This window comes from Cervus elaphus, chromosome 29 (genome assembly GCF_910594005.1).
Source record: "Cervus elaphus chromosome 29, mCerEla1.1, whole genome shotgun sequence".
Lineage (NCBI taxonomy): Eukaryota > Metazoa > Chordata > Mammalia > Artiodactyla > Cervidae > Cervus > Cervus elaphus.
In genome coordinates this window covers 8,138,533-8,158,589 of record NC_057843.1, presented here as the reverse complement: position 1 = coordinate 8,158,589, position 20,057 = coordinate 8,138,533, and the positions used below count along the sequence as shown (strand labels likewise).

Sequence of the window (20,057 nt, the reverse complement as noted above, 5' to 3'; positions counted from 1 at the left end):
GGGATCTTTCCCAAAGTGGTGTCTCCCAGAGCAGCAAAACTGGTACATGCATATTCATGAAGGGGCTTGAGCCCAGGTAAATTAGTGTAGAATCAGAGCAAAGGCTGACAGAGTCCAGGTCTTAGCAGACTGAAGTCAGGAGGAGGATCAACATTACCATTCCACCCCTACTTAGTGGAGGCCTTAGTTCCTGTAGAACTCAAAGATTTATTACTGTGTATTGCCTATTATCCGTATGTTATATCCTTATGTATACTTATTGATTATAGGTAACACATTGTATTGTTATGTGTCCTTTGAGGAGGAACTAGGGCTCTGCTTTACCCTTGCACTGTCGTTTGACTGCCATTTCTCTGTTCCTGGATTCCTTTTTTCCCCTTAGAAGTAATTAATTCCCGAGACCTGTTCAAAAGCAAGCATTGTGGCCAGGCTTAGATCACAAAATGACTTAGACCAAAATGGGTTCTCTTATGTCAGGAAGGCCATTCCTGTTTCTCTTTCTCCAGGAGCCCCTAACCTATCTACTTAAGACCTGCCTTCTCAACACTTGAAGAATATACACTTCACGTTTGTACACTTCATCATTGTAGATATTAATACATTTTATTTATATATGTGTGTTTAGTTGCTAAGTGTTGTCTGACTCCTTGCGACCCCATGGACTGTAGCCTGCCAGGTTCCTCTGTCCATAGGATTTTCCAGGCAAGATTATTGGAGTGGGCTGCTATTCATCCTCCAGGGGATCTTCCCAACCCCGGGATGGAACTCTCATCTCTGGCATCTCCTGCACTGGCGGGTGCTTTGTTTACCACTGAGCCACCAGCGAAGCCCAATCCATAGATAGGGAGGCTTAAATAAAATGACTTGATTTCTCCCTGTTCCGGAGGCTGGAAGTCTAAACTCAAGGTGCCTGCAGGGCTGACATCTGGCGAAGTGCTCTCCTTGGGTTGCAAATAGTGAAGTGAAAGTCGCTCAGTCGTGTCCGACTCTTTGCGACCCCATGGACTGTCCGTGGAATTCTCCAGGCCAGAATACTGGAGTGGGCAGCCTATCCCTTCTCCAGGGGATCTTCCTGACCCAGGAATTGAACCGGGGTCTCTGGCATTGCAGGCAGATTCTTTACCAGCTGAGCCACCAGGGTTGCATATGGCCCTTCTTTCTGTGTCCTCTTGTGGGCTCTCCTCCACACAGGTAGGTGGAGAGAGAGGGGAAGCAAGCTCTCTGGCTTCTCTTCTTTAAAAAAAATTTTTTTAATAAATTTATTTTATATTTGGCTGTGCTTGTCTTCATTGTTTTGTGTGGGCTTTCTCTAGTTGTGGAGAGGGGGGCTTCTCTTCATTGCAGTCCTCAGGCTTCTCATTGCTGTGGCTTCTCTTGTTGCGGATCACAGGCTCTAGGTACACAATCTTCAGTAGTTGCGACCCACAGGCTCTAGACCTCGGACTCAATAGTTGAGGTGCTCGGGCTTAGTTGCTCCATGGCGTGTGAAATCTTCCTGGACCGGGGATTGAACCCTGCATTGGCAGGCGAATTCTTATCCGCTGCACCAGCAGGGAAGCCTCCTGGTTTCTTTTATGATGAAGGCATCATCATGACCCCATCTAAACCGGACTACTTCCCAAGGATCCCATCCCAAATACCATCCCACTGGGGGTTAGAGTGTCAACTTGTGAGATCTGGGGTGACATGATTCAGTCCACGGCAGGAGTTAGTACATGGACGACCCTGAGCACCCAGCACCAGAAACATGATCGAATTCAAAAGTGCTGACGACACACGTGTGTTTGTACTCAGACAGCTCCTTACGGTTCACAGCGCATCCTCACCCTCAAAACTCTTCCACTGGGGGCCTTTTAGCAACCCTGTGAAGTAGGCTTTTTCCAGATGAGAAAGCCAAGGAGAGGCTGGGCGATTTGCCAAAGTCACATGCACTCAAGCAGTTAAGCCTCCTGACTCAGCCCACGCATTTCCTGTCTCTTTTTCTGAGGTCCCCGGCACCACTTCAGTACAGTGTGCCCCCTGGACTCACTCCAAGGCTGCCGAGAAGCTCACAGAGAGGTCTGAGTTAGAAGTGACGAGTATGCTTAGGGTCCCATACTCGGGGGCCTCCTGGACTGCGTCAGACTGTTTCTGTCCTCAGTACTAAGTTTCCCCTAGAGATAAATCAGTTGACTTCACTCTGTGAAAAAGCAACACCATGCAGTGCAGTCAATACGGAACATATAGTCAGTGAAGTCATCAAGAAGAGTGACCACAGGGAAGTACCCAAGTTTAGGGTTCTCCATCATTTGGGGGTCAAATGGGAGAAGAGTTTTATTTCCATACGCCAGCAGAAATCGTTTCTGAGTATGAGATTGTTTTTGCTAAGAGGAAGTAAAGAGTAAACTGTTCCCATATAAATGCAGAGTCATTGCCCTGGCTGGTGTTAGAGGCCAGTGAGATCACCATGGAGGATGGTCTAATTTTTCTATGGATTACAGAAGGCTTGCTTGCTGTAGATGCCCAATAAGTACTTTTCAAAAATCAACTAATCTTCCAAGAAGATCTTTTTTTAAAAAAAAGTATTTTGTTTATTTGGCTGCACCAGGTCTTAGTTGTGGCCTGCAGGATCTTCAGTTATGACATGTGGGATCTAGTTCCCTGACCAGGGATCGAACTTGAGCTCTCTGCATTGGGAGCATGGCGTCTTAGCCACTAGACCACCAGGGAAGTCCCCAAGAAGATCTTTAACTTCTCATGAATTATTCTTTTGCTTGAGAATGTCTTCAGATATTAGAAATCCACGGTGAGAAAGAGTCCTTTGTTTCCTCCAGATGTTGACCTGTGTGAGCTCTCCAACCTCTGTTTATCTTGGGTTCTGTGTAGGTGAGAAAACCTCCTCTAATTGGCGCATGTATGTGTGACTGGATGAATAAAGTATCTTTTGATTGTTAATCATCTAATTTGTGTGTGTGCGTGAAGGGAAATAATGGGTCAGTCATCAGGGAGGATTTTGCAAATTTTGTGAATTTGCAACAAGAGCTGAGAAGGGCTTGAACAAGAGCTTGAACAAGAGCTGAGAAGGGCTTGAACATTTATTGGGGGCAGGATACACAGCCCAAGTCCCCGCTCAGTTTTCTGCCTTCCATTCAGCCAGGAGCAAGTCTTCCTTGATGGCTTAGTGGGTAAAGAATCCATTTGCAATACAAGAGACACGGGAGATGGGATTCCATCCCTGGGTCAGGAAGATCCCTTGGAGAAGGAAACTGTAAGGCGAGTGCAGAGAAAAAGAGAGTGAGCTGCGCAGTCAGACAAGAAAAGGAAATTTATTAGAGGGAAAAGAGAGGGTGACTAGCTCTTAAAGAGGACCGGCACCCTCCGTTTCTGACGGAGTCCTTTTTATACCCCACCAGTGAAAGATTCTCTGAAGGGATGGTCACGTAGCCGGAGGTCTGAAATCTGGTGGTCTCGCAGCTTTGAGAAGATAGGCACCAGTGAGATAACAGGATGCCATTTGGGCAATTTGGTCAGTCTCAAGGATCACTGTGATTTATTCTTTATTTGCAAGGTCGACATAATGAGCCATCTTATCAGTGAGACCCCATGTGGACCCTATCATTCCAGCCTTTTTGATTTAGGATAAGGGCCGAAGGTCAATCTTCTGTAACTGCTTCCTGCGGAACAGGGGTATCATGGGGGTGAGATAAGAAAAGACTGGAATGTGGGTCAAGGGGATTTGTGTGGGGTCGAAGTTTTTGATAATCTGAGTGAGTTAGAAGTAGCTTGTGGACAGTTCAGTTGGTGAAGGGTTGTAAGCGATCCTGAAGAAATTTTGAAAAAAGACACATTAAACATGGACTGAAAGTTAGAATAAGGGTAAACAGAAGGAGAGGGCCTAGAAAAGATAGGACCCAGGGCATCCAATTCCAATTGCTTAACCAGTTTTCCCATGAATTACTGAGGTGGTGGAGGTATTCTTGAGGCCCTGTTTGTCAGATTTCTTGCTGCTTCCTCTAGAACGCCTGATTTATTGGCATAGAAACAGCAGGCTTCCTCCAAAACTAGGCATAGGCCTCCTTTTTCTGCTGTGAGGAGGTCTAATCCTCTTCAGTTTTGGAGGACCACGGCTGCCAGGGAATCTAGCTGGTTTAGGATAGTGATAAGGCTATTAGCTACTTCTTCTAGACTGTCATTGAGGTCTTTAGAAAGGCTTTTATAGTAATTTAAAGAGGTTGTGAGTCCTGTGGTCCTTGTCCAAATCCCAGCAGCTCTTCCTAAACCGATTAATAGAGGGATGAATTGAATTGCCCATCTGGGTCAGTTATGAGTTAGTGGATAGGAAGGGTCTGACTGTTAGGAGCAATATAAATATCTGGGAGCAGATATACCAGGGCACATGTTCCTGCCCAGTTAGGGGGAAGACATAAATAAGTAGTGGTTCCACATGAGAAAAATATTCCAGGAGTAAGAAGACAACAGCTGAAATCAAAAGCAAATAGAAGTCTTTCTGGGAACTTGTTAGTAGTCTCTGAAACTAACAGTGAAGTCACCAGTGTAGCCCCTACAAGAGGAGTATTTACACGATATGCAGAAGTGAGTCTCCCTGAGAAACAAAAGAATGCCCTGCAGTTCCTGAGACATGATAGACAGATCGGCCTGAAGGGAAGGAGAGATGTGAAGTGTGATTACAGAGGTGTGGCAGTATAGTTCCTAGTTGGGGTTAAGAATTGTTGAAATAAAAAAAAAAAAAAAAAAAGAATTGTTGATGGAGTTTTGTCTGGAGAAACAGAAAGAAGCCTGTTGTTGTAGACATCAGAAGTGGCGGGTGTTAAGGAGCAGTAACCAGGCTAGATCAGAGGGTGGGCTTGGGATAGTAATAGAAGCTTTGAATTTTGAGAGAAGGTCTCTCCCAAGAATAGGAGTGGGGCATTTTGGGAGTATGAGAAAAGAATGGGAAAATGGAGTATCTTGAAGTGTGCAAGGTAGAGGTTATTTGTGGTGTAGATATTAAACCGTCAACCCCCATAACAGAGACCTGGGAGACCTTGGTTTTTCTGGAGTAGGCAGGCATAGCAGAGCAAGTGGCCCCCGTGTCAATGAGAAAGGAGGTCGGCTTACTTGCCACTGTAAGAGGTAGCCTGGGCTCCGTGGTGGTGATGAGAGTCGGGGCCTGGGGGCCTGGGCATCTTCAGTCTTCAGCGGCGAGTCCGAGGAGGCTGGGCAGAGCTGGGTTGGAGGACTCCTGCTGGGGACCAGGAGGGGGTGTCCGGATCCCTGGAGGGGGTTTTGGGCAGTCGACCTTCCAATGTCCCTTTCTGCCACAGCTGGGACGCGGACCTGGAGGGGCCTTGGTTTAGGCATGAGCAGCCCAGGGACCTTCTTTGGAACGAAGCAGGGCCCACATGGCTTCCTTTCTTTGCTGGTTGATGGAGGCTTGGAGCCACTTAGGGCACTGGCTAAAAGGTGGTACTTGGCTTGATCTCCGTGGGCCTTCTCTAGTTTTGCCTGTTCGTCCCAGTTATTGAAAATCTTAAAGGCTAACTTTAAAAGGTCTCGTTGAGGGGTTTGAGGGCTTTCTTCTGCCTTTTTTAGTTTCTTGCCGATATCTGGGGATGACTGGGAGATAAAATGGGTGTTAAGAACAATGGTGCCCTCTGCTGAAGTGGGGTCTAATTTTGTATATTTTTGTAAGGCTTCCGTTAACCTGGCTAGAAATTGTGCCGGGTTTTTATCTAGTCTTTGAGTTATTTCTTGGAGCTTATCAATGCTGATGGCTTTATGCCCTGCCTTTTGACGGCCCACAATGAGGCAAGCAACCATGTGATTACCAGCTGCTCATCTGGGTCTCCCTGCCTGATCACCCCAGTTGGGGTCTCTCGGGGGACAGCCGTGGTCCCTACGCCTTCATGTCCTCCGTCCTGAGTATCTCAGCAGCAGGAGCCTGAGAGGTTTGCCATACTCATTCCTTCTCTTCCGGGAGAAGAGTGGGGGAGAGGATGATGTAAATACCATGCCAGGCTAAGTCGTAAGACTGGGTAAGATACTTGAATTCTTTTAGATAATTATCAGGGTCTGAGGAGAAGGAGCCAAGATGCTTTTCGGCCTGAGACAGATCGGTGAGGGAGAATGGGACATGAACCCGAACAATACCTTCTGCTCCAGTTACTTGCCCTGAAGGGAGGAGAGGGGCAGGGGCAGGGGCGGGGCCCTCCGGTGAAGTTTCCTGTTTTAAACTTGTTCGGGACCCTCAGCGAGGGGATCTAGGGAGGTTGGGGTAGAGGATGGGGCTGAGGTCTCAGAGCTTATCTCAGGCACAGGCTGGGGAAGGGGTTTGGGTGCTGGGGCGGGGGAGGCCTGCTCTTGAGAAGGAGGGAGGGAAGGGGAAGGGCACGTAAGATGGAGGTTGTGGAACTGGATCTGGAGCAGCTGCAAGGGGGTTGGGAGCGATAGTGGGTGGGCTGTGGTCGGAAGGGTCGAAGGAAGAAGAAAAGTCTCAACAGGGATCAGGAGACATTGTATTAGGAGGATGTGGCCCAGAGAGGGCTAAGAGTATTTAAGAAGTAGAACAGGATTCACAGAGAGCAAAGAGCAAAGAAAACCTGAACATAAGGGATTTCTAACCCCTTGCCACTGTGGTGGCAGAAGTTATTGAGGTCCTGTAGAGTATTATAATCAAGTGTTCTGTTTTCTGGCCATTGGAAGCCATTGAAACCTGTTACCAAGTCTGTATTGTGGCCAGACAGTGTTAGAATAGTAAATAAGTCATTTTGGTCTTACCTCCCCTTGGAAGTCTGAAGCTTTCAGGTTTCGGAGAAGGCATCCTAGAAGAGTAGATTTTGAGGGCTGGGATAGAGAATTTCCCTTTGTGGCCGAATAGGGAGGTTAGAGTCGGACACGACGGAGCGACTTCACTTTCACTTTCATGCATTGGAGAAGGAAATGGCAAACCACTCCAGTGTTCTTGCCTGGAGAATCCCAGGGACGGGGGAGCCTGGTGGGCTGCCATCTATGGGGTCGCATAGAGTTGGATACGACTGAAGCGACTTAGCAGCAGCAGCAGGAAGGTTAGACATGGGCGAGAGAAAGTGAGGAGAAAGTTCCGAGAGAAAAGGCATCCCTGTTCTCAGGACTTTCTCAGAGAGTAATAATAGTCTGCATTGAAATGGGCATCCCCTATTTCAAAGTCAGATGGGGCACAAGGCCGAGGGCCGTGGGGATCCTCCCGCCAGCGCTAGGACTTAGGAAGCAAGAGAGAGAGTGTCGGAGGGAATGGGATTTCACTCACCCTTGTAACTGATGGATGAAAAGTGGGCCGGGGTGTGGATGTCAGCCCAGCAAGGCAAGTGCAGAGTCCTGTCCCGGATCTCGTCTCAGGGACCCATTGCAGGGTCCCAGGGAGGGGACCACGGGAGGTGGGCTCGGGAGAGGAGCCCACCCAGGTGTGGTGATCTTCCCTCCCGGGTTTCAGCACCAGAGTGCAAGGCGAGTGCAGAGCCAAAGAGAGCAAGCCCCGCAGTCAGACAAGAAAAGGGAAACTTATTAGGGGGAAAAGAGAGGGTGACTGGCTCTTAAAGAGAACCAGTGTCCTCCTGTTCTGGCGGAGTCCTTCTTATACCCCACCAATGAAAAATTCTCTGAAGGGATTCACTGGAGGTCTGGAATCTGGTGGTCTCGCAGCTTTGAGAAGATAGGCACCAGTGAGATAACAGGATCCCATTTGGGCAATTTGGTCAGTCTCAAGGATCACTGTGATTTATTCTGTTTGCGAGGTCAACATAATGAGCCATCTTATCAGTGAGACCCCAAGTGGACCCTATCAGAAACAACAACCCCTTCCAGTATTGTTGCCTGGGAAATCCCATGAAGAGAAAAGCCCGGAGAGCTACACTTCACGGGGCTGCGAAAGACTTGGACATGACCGAGCAACTAAGCATGCATAAGCACAGTCAGGAGTGGCTTTCAGTCCAGGAGCAGGAGATTCATGGAAGACTGGCTGGGGTAGTGGGCTCCTGAACCCATAAAAGCGTGGTGCCTCCTGCCAACAGAGGGAGCAGAACCTGTGGGAGGCAGGGTTCTGGCTGCCATCAGTCTGCTGATAGCACTGGGCCAGATGTCGGTCAGGAAATCGAGGGCAGGAGGACGGGTTGAGCTTAAGCCTGGGGCCTGCTGTCGCTGTGAACCAGCACATCAGCTCAACACCAGGGACAGGGACTTTCCTGGAGGTCCAGTGGTTAAGAATTCACCTTCCAATGCAGGGGACGAAGGTTTGATCCCTGGTTGGGGAACTAAGATCTCATATGCCGTGGGGCAACTAAGGCTGTATAGCACAGCTAGAGAAGCCTGAGCTCTGCAACAAAGACCCAGCACAGCTAAAATTGAAAAAAAAAAAAGCCAGGGTGGAAGAAGAACCAGGGTCCTTGTGTCTGAGACAAGAGTGAGTTAATCAAGGCAAAAATATCTGTGCTCTGTTAACTTGTCCCTTTTATACTTGGTCATTCTTTTGCACTTTAGGTTTTCAATCGGGGCTTCCTTTCCCTTTAAATGCAGGTAGAATGGATGGAAACCTTCCACTGTGACGATCTTTGGATGTTAAAGGTGTCCCTAGATGTTACAAATCCCCAGGTAAAGGAGGATGCTGGGGGAAAAGGTTGTGCTTGCTTTCTGAAGACATAAAGCTCCACCGTTGTTTGATTTCTTGACTGTTATTATTTTTATTTATTTATTTATTTGGTCATACCGTATGGCATGTGGGATCTCAGTTCCCTGACCAGGGATTGAACCTGCACCCCCTGCAGTAGAAGAAGAGTCCTAACCATTGGACAACCAGGGAAGTCCTGCCACCCTTGTTGATTTTTGAAGCTCCCACTAAACCTGGTGAGTTTAGTAAACCCACCTGCAGGTTTAGGAATAGACGGTGAGGCTGGCGGAGAAGCCACAAGGTGAAGGAGGGCTCTGCTTTGCAGAAACTCATCCAGAACATAGGGTTTCTTCTTCCAGAAGATGTTCTTTGCCGACCCCACCATGCTAGACTTCATGTCTACCCCGACCCCTCCCTCCTTCTTCAAATCTGTCTCTCCTTCCCTTTCAGTGGCAGGACAGCAGCCTCCCCCCTGCTCTGATGTTGGGGTCCTTGCTGACATTCATTCATCCCACAATGTCTCACATGCCCCAGCCTGCCTAACTCAAGATCCTTCCTGTATTGGTTGGAATTCTGGGTTCAGTTGTATTCTTTCTCTTTTTAATTTCATTTCTCCAGAGAGGTTTCATTTGGAAATTCCAACCTTGCTCGGCTGATGTAAGGGAGTCAGAGGAGGGCCGCTGTGGGATCATCCTGGCCTCCCAGTTCTGGGTGCACCTGGGGAGAGTGGGGGTGCACCCCTGGGGAGCCCTGCAGCTGGTGGGAGGTGGAGATAGCTCCTTGGCTCTCGGCACAGTGGAGGTGCTGGTGCGGCAGAAGCCCTCCCAGCTCAGGAAACATGTTCTAGACACTCCTACCAAGGTTGTCCTGAAGGTTTCTTTAGTTCTTTTTACATTTTTTTTTTATTATTTTTTTTGGCAGTGCTAGATAGTTTGCAGGCTGCTGGTTTTAGGGCTTTGGACCTGAGCTGAATTATGCCACAGGGTTTCCTAGTTCTCTAGCTTGCAGACATCAGACTATGAGACTTCCTGACCTCTGTTACCACAGGAGCCAGTTCCTAGAATAAATCTCCCCTCCTCTCTCCCTCTCTGTTCATATGTACACCTCTTGGTTTATTCTCCGGAGAACCCTAGTGATTATGTGAGCTGTACACTCACTCCAGGCTAGAGATGAAATCCAGCAAATGGAATCCAAAATGCTGGTCTTTAATGATCTTCAGAGATGATGTGGCTGAACCCATTAGTGGGGAGTAGAGGAGGGTGCGGAGAAATAGCACGGACGTGAGCTCATCTGGACTGGAGCTGATTGGAGCCTGAGTTTCATAAGCACCACAGACCTGGACCCACCGCCTGTGACGCCCGCCCCTCCGGGACCCACAGGACTGACATCACCACTTGTCGCAGGTGCCGACAAAGGTGATGCAGGCATTGCCTGCGGGGGCTCATCGTCACGCTGGTGTTTCCAGGGCCAGGGTTAGCAAATGCCAAGCTGATAATGTGCTGACGGCTGCTTCCCCAAGCCCCTGGCTTCAGGTTGGAGTGTGGGGCTAAGAGAAACAAACAATTTGCTAGGAGCCGGGGAGACGGCTGGGCAGGAATGAGCTATCTGTAAGCTGCCTTTGGTCTCTTCCCAGCTGGTCCCCCCCTTTTAAATTGATTGATTAATTAAAAAATTTACTTGGCTGCGCCGGGTCTTAGTTGGGGGCATGCAGGATCGTTAGTTGTGGCACGTGAACTCTTAGTTCACGTTAGCATGGGGGATCTAGTTAGCATGGGGGATCTAGTTCCCTGATCAGGTCTTGAACCTGGGCCCCCTGCATTGGAACCACAGAGTCTTAGCCACTGGACCACAAGGGACATCTCTGGGTGCCCACTGTAAACAGGTGGGTAATGGGGTGGCCCCCCTGGAGTCTCTGGCTCTTGTAGTGGTCCCTGCACTGAAGGCGCTTCAGTGGCTTCTGGGGGGAGGGGTCTCCCCAGGGGTCCCAGGAGCAGCTCTGTGAGGTGCACAGGCATCCCCGTGTGGCCCTTGACCTTCCTCGGGGTGAGGCCAGGCAATGTAGAGGAAAGACAGGCTTAGGCTTTGGGTGCTGGAATTTGCCCCTGGCCTTTAGTCGGTGTGTGAAGTCACTGGGCTTTGATGAGCCTTGGTTTTATCCTCTGTGTCATCTGAGTGATGGGGATGGTATTTGCTGGAGGTCTGACTCAAGGCATCAGCAGGGTTCATTTCTTCTGATACCGCTCTCCTTGGCTTGCAGGTGGTTGCCCTCTCTCCCTGCCCCGACATGCTTTCTCCTCTTTGCTTGAGCACCACTGCAGTCTCTCTGTGTTCAAATTCCACCTTCTTTACACAGGTCAGATTGGATTAGGGCTCACTCTGGAGGCCTGACTTCATTTTAACTTCATCACATCTTTAAAGGCTCTGTCTCCAAACACAGTCACATTCAGAGGGCATGGGGCTTAGGGTTTTGACATATGAATGTTGGGGGTGCGGGTGGGGTGGAAATTCAGCCTATAGGGCTTTCCTGGTAGCTCAGCTGGTAAAGAACCCCCCTGCCAGTGCAGGAGACACAAGGATTGATCTCTGGGTTGGGGAGATCCTCTGAAGAAAATTCCATGGATAGAGAAGCCTGGCGGGCTATAACTCATGAGGTCACAAAAAGTCAGGCACGACTGAGTTTGCATGCACACACATTCAGCCCATGACACTAAGTAAAACTTCTAGCCAAGTAGTGGCCTCCATAGATCCTCATTATTCTATATCATCACTTTATTTTTGGGCAGGCCACTTGGCACATGGGAGCATGTGGGATCTTAGTTCCCTGACCAGGGGTCGAACCTGTGTACCCTGCATTGGCAGCACAGAGTCTTAACCACTGGACCACCAGGGAAATCTCCCTCATTATTATGAAACCCTGCCATTTCTTTCCCCCGCTTCTTTCTCCCTGCTCCTCATTCTAGAAGGTTTCCCTGGTTTGGGAGCTGATAATTATGCTGGGATAATAGCAGTATTTTTCACAGAATTGATAGTGAAAGCTAATTAATCGAAGGACAAGAGGTTGTTCAGTCACTCAGTCATGTCCAACTTCCATGACTGCAGCACGCCAGGCTTCCCTGTCCTTCACTATGTCCCAGAGTTTGCTCAAATTCATGTCCATTGAGTGGGTGATTCCATTATCTCCCCATCTATTTGCCATGAAGTGATGGGACTGGATGCCATGATCTTGGTTCTCTGAATGTTGAATTTTAAGCCAACTTTTTCACTTTCTTCTTTCACTTACGTCAAGAGGCTCTTTAGTTCTTCTTTGCTTTCTGCCATAAGGGTGGTGTCATTTGCATATCTGAGGTTATTGATATTTCTCCCAGCAATCTTGATTCCAGCTTTTGCTTCATTCAGCCCAGCATTTCACATGATGTACTCTGCATATAAGTTAAATAAGCAGGGTGACAAGCCTTGACGTACTCCTTTTCCTATTTGGAACCAGTCTGTTGTTCCATGTCCAGTTCTAACTGTTGCTTCCTGACCTGCATACAGGTTTCACAGGTGGCAGGTCAGGTGGTCTGGTATCCCCATCTCTTGAAGAATTTTCCACAGTTTGTTGTAATCCACAGAGTCAAAGGCTTTGGCATAGTCAATAAAGCAGAAGTAGATGTTTTTCTGGAACTCTCTTGCTTTTTTGATGATCCAGTAAATGTTGGCAATTTGATCTCTGGTTCCTCTGCCTTTTCTAAAGCCAGCTTGAAAATCTGGAAGTTCACGGTTCACATACTGTTGAAGCCTGGCTTGGAGAGTTTTGAGCATTACTGTTGCTAGTGTGTGAGAGGAGTGCAATTGTGAGGTAGTTTGAGCATTTTTTGACATTGCCTTTCTTTGGGATTGGAATGAAAACTCACATTTTCCAGTCCTGTGGCCACTGCGGAGTTTTCCAAATTTGCTAGAAAATTGAGTTCAGCACTTTCACAGCATTATCTTTGAGGATTTGAAATAGCTCAACTGGAATTCCGTCACCTCCGCTAGCTTTGTTCGTAGTGCTGCTTCCTAAGGCCCGCTTGACTTCGCATTCCAGGATGTCTGACTCTAGGTAAGTGATCACACCATCATGGTTATCTGGGTCATAAAGATCTCTTTTGTATAGCTCTTCTGTATATTCTTGCACCTCTTCTTAATATCTTCTGCTTCTGTTAGGTCCATACCATTTCTGTCCTTTATTGAGCCCATCTTTGCATGAAATGTTCCCTTGGTGTCTCCAGTTTTCTTGAAGAGATCTCTAGTCTTTCTCATTCTATGGTTTTCCTCTATTTCTTTGCATTGATCACTGAGGAAGGCTTTCTTATCTCTTCTTGGTATTCTTTGGAACTCTGCAATCAAATGGATATATCTTTCCTTTTCTCCTTTGCCTTTAGCTTCTCTTCTTTTCACAGCTATTTGTAAGGCCTCCTCAGACAACCATTCTGCCTTTTTGCATTTCTTTTTCTTGGGGATGGTCTTGATCACTGCCTCCTGTACAGTGTCATGAACCTCTATCCATAGTTCTTCAGGCACTCTGTCTATCAGATCTAATCCCTTGAATCTACTTGTCACTTCCACTGCATAATTGTGAGGGATTTGACTTAGGTCACACCTGAATGGAAACAGTGAGAGACTTTATTTTCTTGGGCTCCAGAATCACTGCAGATGGTGACTGCAGCCATGAAATTAAAAATGCTTGCTTCTCGGAAGAAAAGCTATGACCAACCTAGACAGCATATTAAAAAGCAGAGACATTACTTTGCCAACAAAGGTCCATCTAGTCAAAGCTATGGTTTTTCCAGTGGTCATGTATGGATGTGAGAGTTGAACTATAAAGAAAGCTGAGCGCCGAAGAATTAATGCTTTTGAACTGTGGTGTTGGAGAAGACTCTTGAGAGTCCCTTGGACAGCAAGGAGATCCAACCAGTTCATCCTAAAGGAAATCAGCCCTGAATATTCATTGGAAGGACTGATGCTGAAGCTGAAACTCCAATACTTTGGCCACTTGATGTGAAGAACTGACTCATTGGAAAAGACCCTGATGCTGGGAAAGATTGAAGGCGGAAGGAGAAGGGGACAATAGAGGATGAGATGGGATGACATCACTGACTCTATGGACATGAGTTTGAGTAAACTCTGGGAGTTGGTGATTGACAGGGGAGCCTGGCGTGCTGCTGTCCGTGGGGTTGCAAAGAGTTGGACATGGCTGAGTGACTGAACTGAACTAAACTGAACTGAGTAGGTGATGCCATCCAACCATTTCATCCTCTGCCACTTCCTCTCCTTTTGCCTTCAATCTTTCCCACCATTAGGGTCTTTTCCTGTGAGTCAGCTCTTTGCACCGGGTGGCCGAAGTATTGGAGCTTCAGCTTCAGCATCAGTCCTTCCAGTGAATATTCAGGGTTGATCTCCTTTAGGATGGACTGGAAACAGTGAAAAGCCTGCTCAGCATTGCTTTACCAACAGTCTATCCTCAGGGACTTCCCTTGGGCTAGTCTTACTGAGACATAGTCTGCTGGCTCTGAATCTGTGGAAGATGCATTGCTCCCAAGTCAAAAACATGCTGTGATTACAGCTCACCTATTGTGCCTTTTGTGATGGGTTGTTTGCTGCATAAATGAAGAAAGGGTGTTGAGTGGATATTTATATATCAATATTAGGGGAGCCTTTGTGGTGAGAAGTTTTCTCTCAGCAGAAATCTTATTATTATTATTTAAAAAAACATGTGTTTTGATCACACCTATTGGCATGTGGGGGCTTCCCAGATGGTGCTAGTGGTAAAAGGACCCACCTGCCCATGCAGGAGACATGAGAGACGCTGGTTCAATCCCTGCGTTAGGAAGCAACCCAGTCCAGCAACCCACTCCAGTAGTCTTGCCTAGAGAATCCCACAGACAGAAGAGCGTGGTGGGCTGTGGTCCCGAGCACCACAGTCAGACACGACTAAAGCGACCACACACACATGCTCATGTTGGCATGCGGCATCTTAGCTCCCCGACCAGGGAGCAAACCCTCATCTGCTTTGGAAGCTCAGAGTCTTAACAACTGGACCTCCAGGGAAGTCTTGCATTATTATTTCCTTTTATAGTGCTGAAAGAGTCTAAGTAATCTTAAAATTGAAAGGCAGCTAAACATGATGGAGGGCCTGATAAGGCTGGGCACTTTTCTGGGTGTTGAGGATACCGATGTGAAATGAAAACGTCTCCTGCCATATCAATAAACAAGAAATGTCACAGCCATTGGTGGTTTCTGGCCTCCAAATGTGAATGAGGCCTCCCCAGATTGCCATCTAGCAGATGCCGCCACCGCCCAAGGTGACTGTAGAGGAACTGGGGGAATGCAAGAAGCAGCCTTCTGCCACTCCTTAAGGTGAACGAGGAAACTGGATTGGCCGCAGATAACTGAGGTGCATGTGAAAGGAATGAACTCAGTGAGTCCAGAGTCTCGCCTCCTCGCATACCGCGAATGTTGACACCTGATCTTTGACGTTCAGACTGCCTGCTCCCTCTGTTGTGCACTTGTCCACAGCTGACTGCCCTCCTCCATTCTAGGAGCCATCTCTCAGAGCTGACTGGTGAGGTCTTCTTGGGCTGCAGTCCTCATTCTGCCCCACATAAAACTTAACTGACAGCTGACAAGTTATGCATGCTTTTTAGTTGACACAGAGAAGGCCTTGACAGGCTCTTTGCTCTCCAGGAGGCCAACCTTCTCCAGTGTCCCGAACGCCCACCGCCGAAGGTGACAAGACAGTAGCACTTTGTGTCTGTAATGGGAACCCCGGCTCGTGGTCGCTGGCCGCAGTCCTAGAGAGAGGGCTCCTGGACGCTGGCCACTGCACCAGGCACCCTGACGTCTGAATGCAGAGTGAGCTCTCTGCCCTACCTGTCCCAGCCTACGGTTCAAATATCGCTTTCTGCCCACATGATGCTGCCACATCCCTCGATTTGGGCCAAAGGCCTGTATTCCACCAGCTCATGCTCTTGGGGTTCAGTTCCCAGACCTGACCTCCCCCTGCCTGGCTGGGCTTCTTCCTGTCTGCCACTCTCTTCCTGAAAGCATGGCCTCTGGAGAGGACCCCACGGAGAGCAGTGCAGTGCCTGGGGTGGTGGTGGGGAACAGTCCTCCCCACCAAGACCCAAGTGCCATTTCCTCCAGAAGCAGTGGGTCATGGCTGGTTTTTCTAAAGGCAAGAGTCTTTTTTCTCAGGTTTCTAATGTTCAGACTCTACATGAAGCCACTTGACTTCTCCCTACGCTGCATTAAGTTTGGGGTCAGGGGAAGGGCAACAGAATGGAATCATGCTTCTCACCCCTTTTGTTGTTATGAATGATAATATTCATTTATTTATAGTAATGTTGGCCAGCTATGGAAAGTCTGGCATACCAAAGTGTGCCTTAAATATTTTATGGGGTTCTAAAAGCCTGATCTGTGGTTTGAGCTGCAAAGAGGATGACAGGAATGCCTTTATCTTTCCAGAACAGCCCCAGGTCGCTGTGGGCCCCAGGCCAGTGCCCTTTGCCCAACTGCAGTCGCTGAAGCAGATTCCTATCACTGCATCCCAGTGAAATGGACTTCGGAATTCTCAAAGACAGATTTTAAAATGTATGTTATACACATATGACAAGTAAATACAAATATTAATAAAAAGGAATTCCCTGGTGGTCCAGTGCTTAGGACTCCAGTCTTTCACTGCTGAGGGCCCAGATTTAATCCCTAGATGGGAAATAAGATCCCTCATTCCTTTTGGCTTTGCCAAAAATAAAAAAAATAAAAAACTATAATATTTGTCCCATGCACTTTCATTGCACAATATCATTCAGTCTTTACATCAACCCTGTAAGATCTTTTAACAGATGGGGAAACTGACGTAGGGTAGTGAGGTAATCTGTCAGGGACCCACAGCTGGTCAACCCTTAAGCTGGGACATGAACTCAGCTCATTTGGCTGCAATTCAGCAAATCAGTCAGGAGCAGTCACCAAAGCCACTCAGGGCAGAGATTCTCTTAGAGCCAGGTGCTGGGAGAATGAAGTCAGCAGAAAGCAGAGGAGCCCCAGGGCCCAGTCAACCAGGGCTGGTATTTTACTGAGGAGCTGGATGAGCTGCACTGCAACACACACAAATACATATGCGTACACACACAGCACAAACACACATGTCACACACAGCACGCACACTCCACACACAGCCACACCCCCCATACACACATACCATACACACGGCACACACAACCACATACCACACACACACACACACACACACACACATCACTAACCACACACACCACACATACCACACACACACACACACACCACACATACACACATCACAAACCACACACACCACACATACCACACACACACACACACACCACACATACCACACACACACATACACACCACACATACACACATCACAAACCACACATACCACACACACACCCCCCCACACATACACACATCACAAACCACACATACCACACACACATCCACACCACACACACACACCCCCCCCACACATACACACATCACAAACCACACATACCACACACACATCCACACCACACACACATACCACACACACTGCACACACATACCCTGTACATACATCACACGCCACACACACACCACACATACCACATACCCATGCCACACACAACCACATACCACACACACACACCCCCCCACACATACACACATCACAAACCACACACACAGCAGACACACCACACATACCACACACACATCCACACCACACACACACACACCCCACACATACACACATCACAAACCACACACACCACACATACCACACACACACACACCCCACACATACACACATCACTAACCACACACACCACACATACCACACACACACATACACACCACACATACACACATCACAAACCACACATACCACACACACATCCACACCACACACACATACCACACACATTGCACACACATACCCTGTACATACATCACACGCCACACACACAGCACACATACCACATACCCATGCCACACACAACCACATACCACACACACACACCCCCCCACACATACACACATCACAAACCACACACACACACACATCCACACCACACACACATACCACACACATTGCACACACATACCCTGTACATACATCACACGCCACACATACCACATACCCATGCCACACACAACCACATACCACACACACACACCCCCCCCCACACATACACACATCACAAACCACACACACAGCAGACACACCACACATACCACACACACATCCACACCACACACACACACACACCACACATACACACATCACAAACCACACACACCACACATACCACACACACATACACACCACACACACATACCACACACACACACACACACACACCACACACCACATACACACACACACATCACATACCACATACACATCCACACCACACACACATACCACACACACTGCACATACATACACTGTACATACACCACATGCCACACACACACCACACATACCACATACACATGCCACGCACACCACAAACACACACCAGCACCACCCACCCCACACACACATGCCTTGTGGAACAGAAGGGGAGAGGGACAGAACTATGATTAGGAGAATCTGGGAAGGCTTTACCCAGAGAGACCTCTGAGTGAGACTTGGAAAGAGTCCTTTCAGTAGGAGGAGGAGCGTGGGGTGGCAGGGGAGCAGAGGAAGGACTGGGTAACCAGGAGACCCAGTGAGGCTTCTGTTTTGAGGCCTCCTGAAGGCTCTAGCCCAGCCAGCCAGCCGTGCCTTTGGAGTTTGGGGTTTGTCTTTGCAGCGCCCTCCGCTTCCCAAGCCCTCCAGCTCTTCATCTCCACTTAAGCTCCAGGCTAAGAGTAAATGCATCTCTTCCCTGAGCATTTATTGACCTGTGGCAGGAGAGAGCTTGCCCTCTCCGCCCCCAGTGCTGGAGCTGATGCCTTGTGGTCACTCATGATCAGTGCCCTGGGAGCTCCCCAAGGGAGGGATGGTGCCCTGCTCACCTCTGTCCTTTTTCAGACCCTGTTTCTGGCCCTGCCGTGGTGGTCATCCCAGCCATTCCTCTGAATTAGTCCATAGACTTGCCCTGGGGGTCCCTGGCAGCTCCCCAGGACCCCAGGAGGCCTCAACACTCACCATGCACTCAGCTTCTCTTCTCTGGGGCGCAGATGGTGCTAAACTGTGACCCTCGTTGAGTCCTGACCAACCCCCCACTCCCAGGGTCTGTGTTCCCCTTTCCTAGAAGATGTGCCAGGCAGAGAAGGGGAAGGCCACACCTCCTGCGGGGGACCTCTTGGGGAAGCCTCTCAGGGTCTGCAAAGGATGCTGGCAGTCGACTGTTTCAGCTGGACAGCTCACATCCAGGACTCCTGCCCTCCATGATTACCGATGCAGGGCATCTCAGGGGGCCCCTTCCTGTCCCGGGGCAGGACAGAGCGGGTCCAGGCTACTGTCTTGCGGCTGCCCCAGAGCTTGATCACAGGGCCCGGGCACCCGTCACACCTCACCCTGTGGCCCAGGGAGGGCCCGGAGGTCAGGAAGTGAAGGGAACACAAAACCATTTGGCCTCTGTCTCTTAGCGCCTCTCACTGTGACAGCAGGCATGGATAGCAGGTCTCTCCTCCGAGACCCCAGTCCAGCCACTGCTCTGGCAAGTGCAAGGTGCACATTGCTCATCTTGGATGTCAGAGGCTTCCTGACGTTTGCTTTGCTCCCGCCCCTCTGAGGGTCACGTGCTTTGGTGTGGACTAAAGCTGAAAGCAGTTAAAAGTCTTTGTTTCCTGCGTTGCCATCACAAGGGATCCCGAGCCCTCCTGTTCCTCTTCTTTCTTCTCGAACAGCTGAAAGACCTCCTTTGTCAGCCTTAGTGCACTTCCCCAGTCCCATTTGGGGGCCGTCGTCTGCCTGCCACATCTGGATCTTTCTTGTGCCTCCAGAATGCACTGAACAATTGTGCAGGTTGTTCACAGCACAACCCCAGGGGGCACCATTCGCAGAAATGAGGAGGTGAATGGCACACAGGTCCACAATAGCCTCATGGGCCCCTTTCTGCATTTCATATCCTGTCTTTGCCATATTGGAGTCCATGAGAGACTTCCTAGAGTTGGTGGCTCTGAGGTTCTTTTCCCGTTTTGGGGAAGAACCATTAGAGAACCATTTCTCTATTTTAAGAAAAAAACAGCTCCGGGATTACGAGCAGTGGTGATTAATACTTGGCCTCTGTGTTGGAGAGAAACAAAGAGGGTGGTGAGGAATAGGGAGAAATAGAGCATGTAAGCCTTAAAGAAAGGGATAACTTCTTCTCAGTTCTGGAAGATCCTTGGCATAAACCTGAGTAATTCTCACCTTCCTCACAGAGAAAGAAAACTGTCGTCAGAGGTTCTACCTCAGGTGACGGGGACA

The 20,057-nt window shown here is 48.8% G+C and overlaps 1 protein-coding gene and 1 non-coding gene across 2 annotated transcripts; both read right to left on the bottom strand.

Annotated features, from left to right (window-relative positions):
* Positions 1-2,466: 2,466 nt before the first annotated feature.
* On the bottom strand, positions 2,467-19,324 carry LOC122685768. Its single transcript, XM_043890681.1, has 6 exons — positions 19,245-19,324; positions 19,042-19,163; positions 7,265-7,348; positions 6,757-6,800; positions 5,098-5,595; positions 2,467-3,245 (listed from the first exon to the last, which is right to left on the bottom strand). Exons 1-6 carry the CDS (start codon positions 19,322-19,324, stop codon positions 3,129-3,131), a joined length of 945 nt encoding a protein of 314 aa, XP_043746616.1. The 3' UTR covers positions 2,467-3,128.
* On the bottom strand, positions 11,435-11,507 carry TRNAG-GCC. The gene has a single exon. It is a non-coding gene; the product is annotated as a tRNA-Gly (tRNA).
* Positions 19,325-20,057: the final 733 nt, after the last annotated feature.

Bases quoted from the DNA above. Each gene is read 5' to 3' on its own strand.
- LOC122685768 (XM_043890681.1), bottom strand. From the start codon at position 19,324: ATGTGCACCTTGCACTTGCCAGAGCAGTGGCTGGACTGGGGTCTCGGA. The intron at 6,801-7,264 runs GTGAGTGAAATC...CTACTCTTCTAG, and splicing joins TTCATCCATCAGTTACAAGG to GATGCCTTCTCCGAAACCTG. The intron at 5,596-6,756 runs GTAAGACCAAAA...TTTATCTCCCAG, and splicing joins CTTCAGACTTCCAAGGGGAG to TCATCCCCAGATATCGGCAA.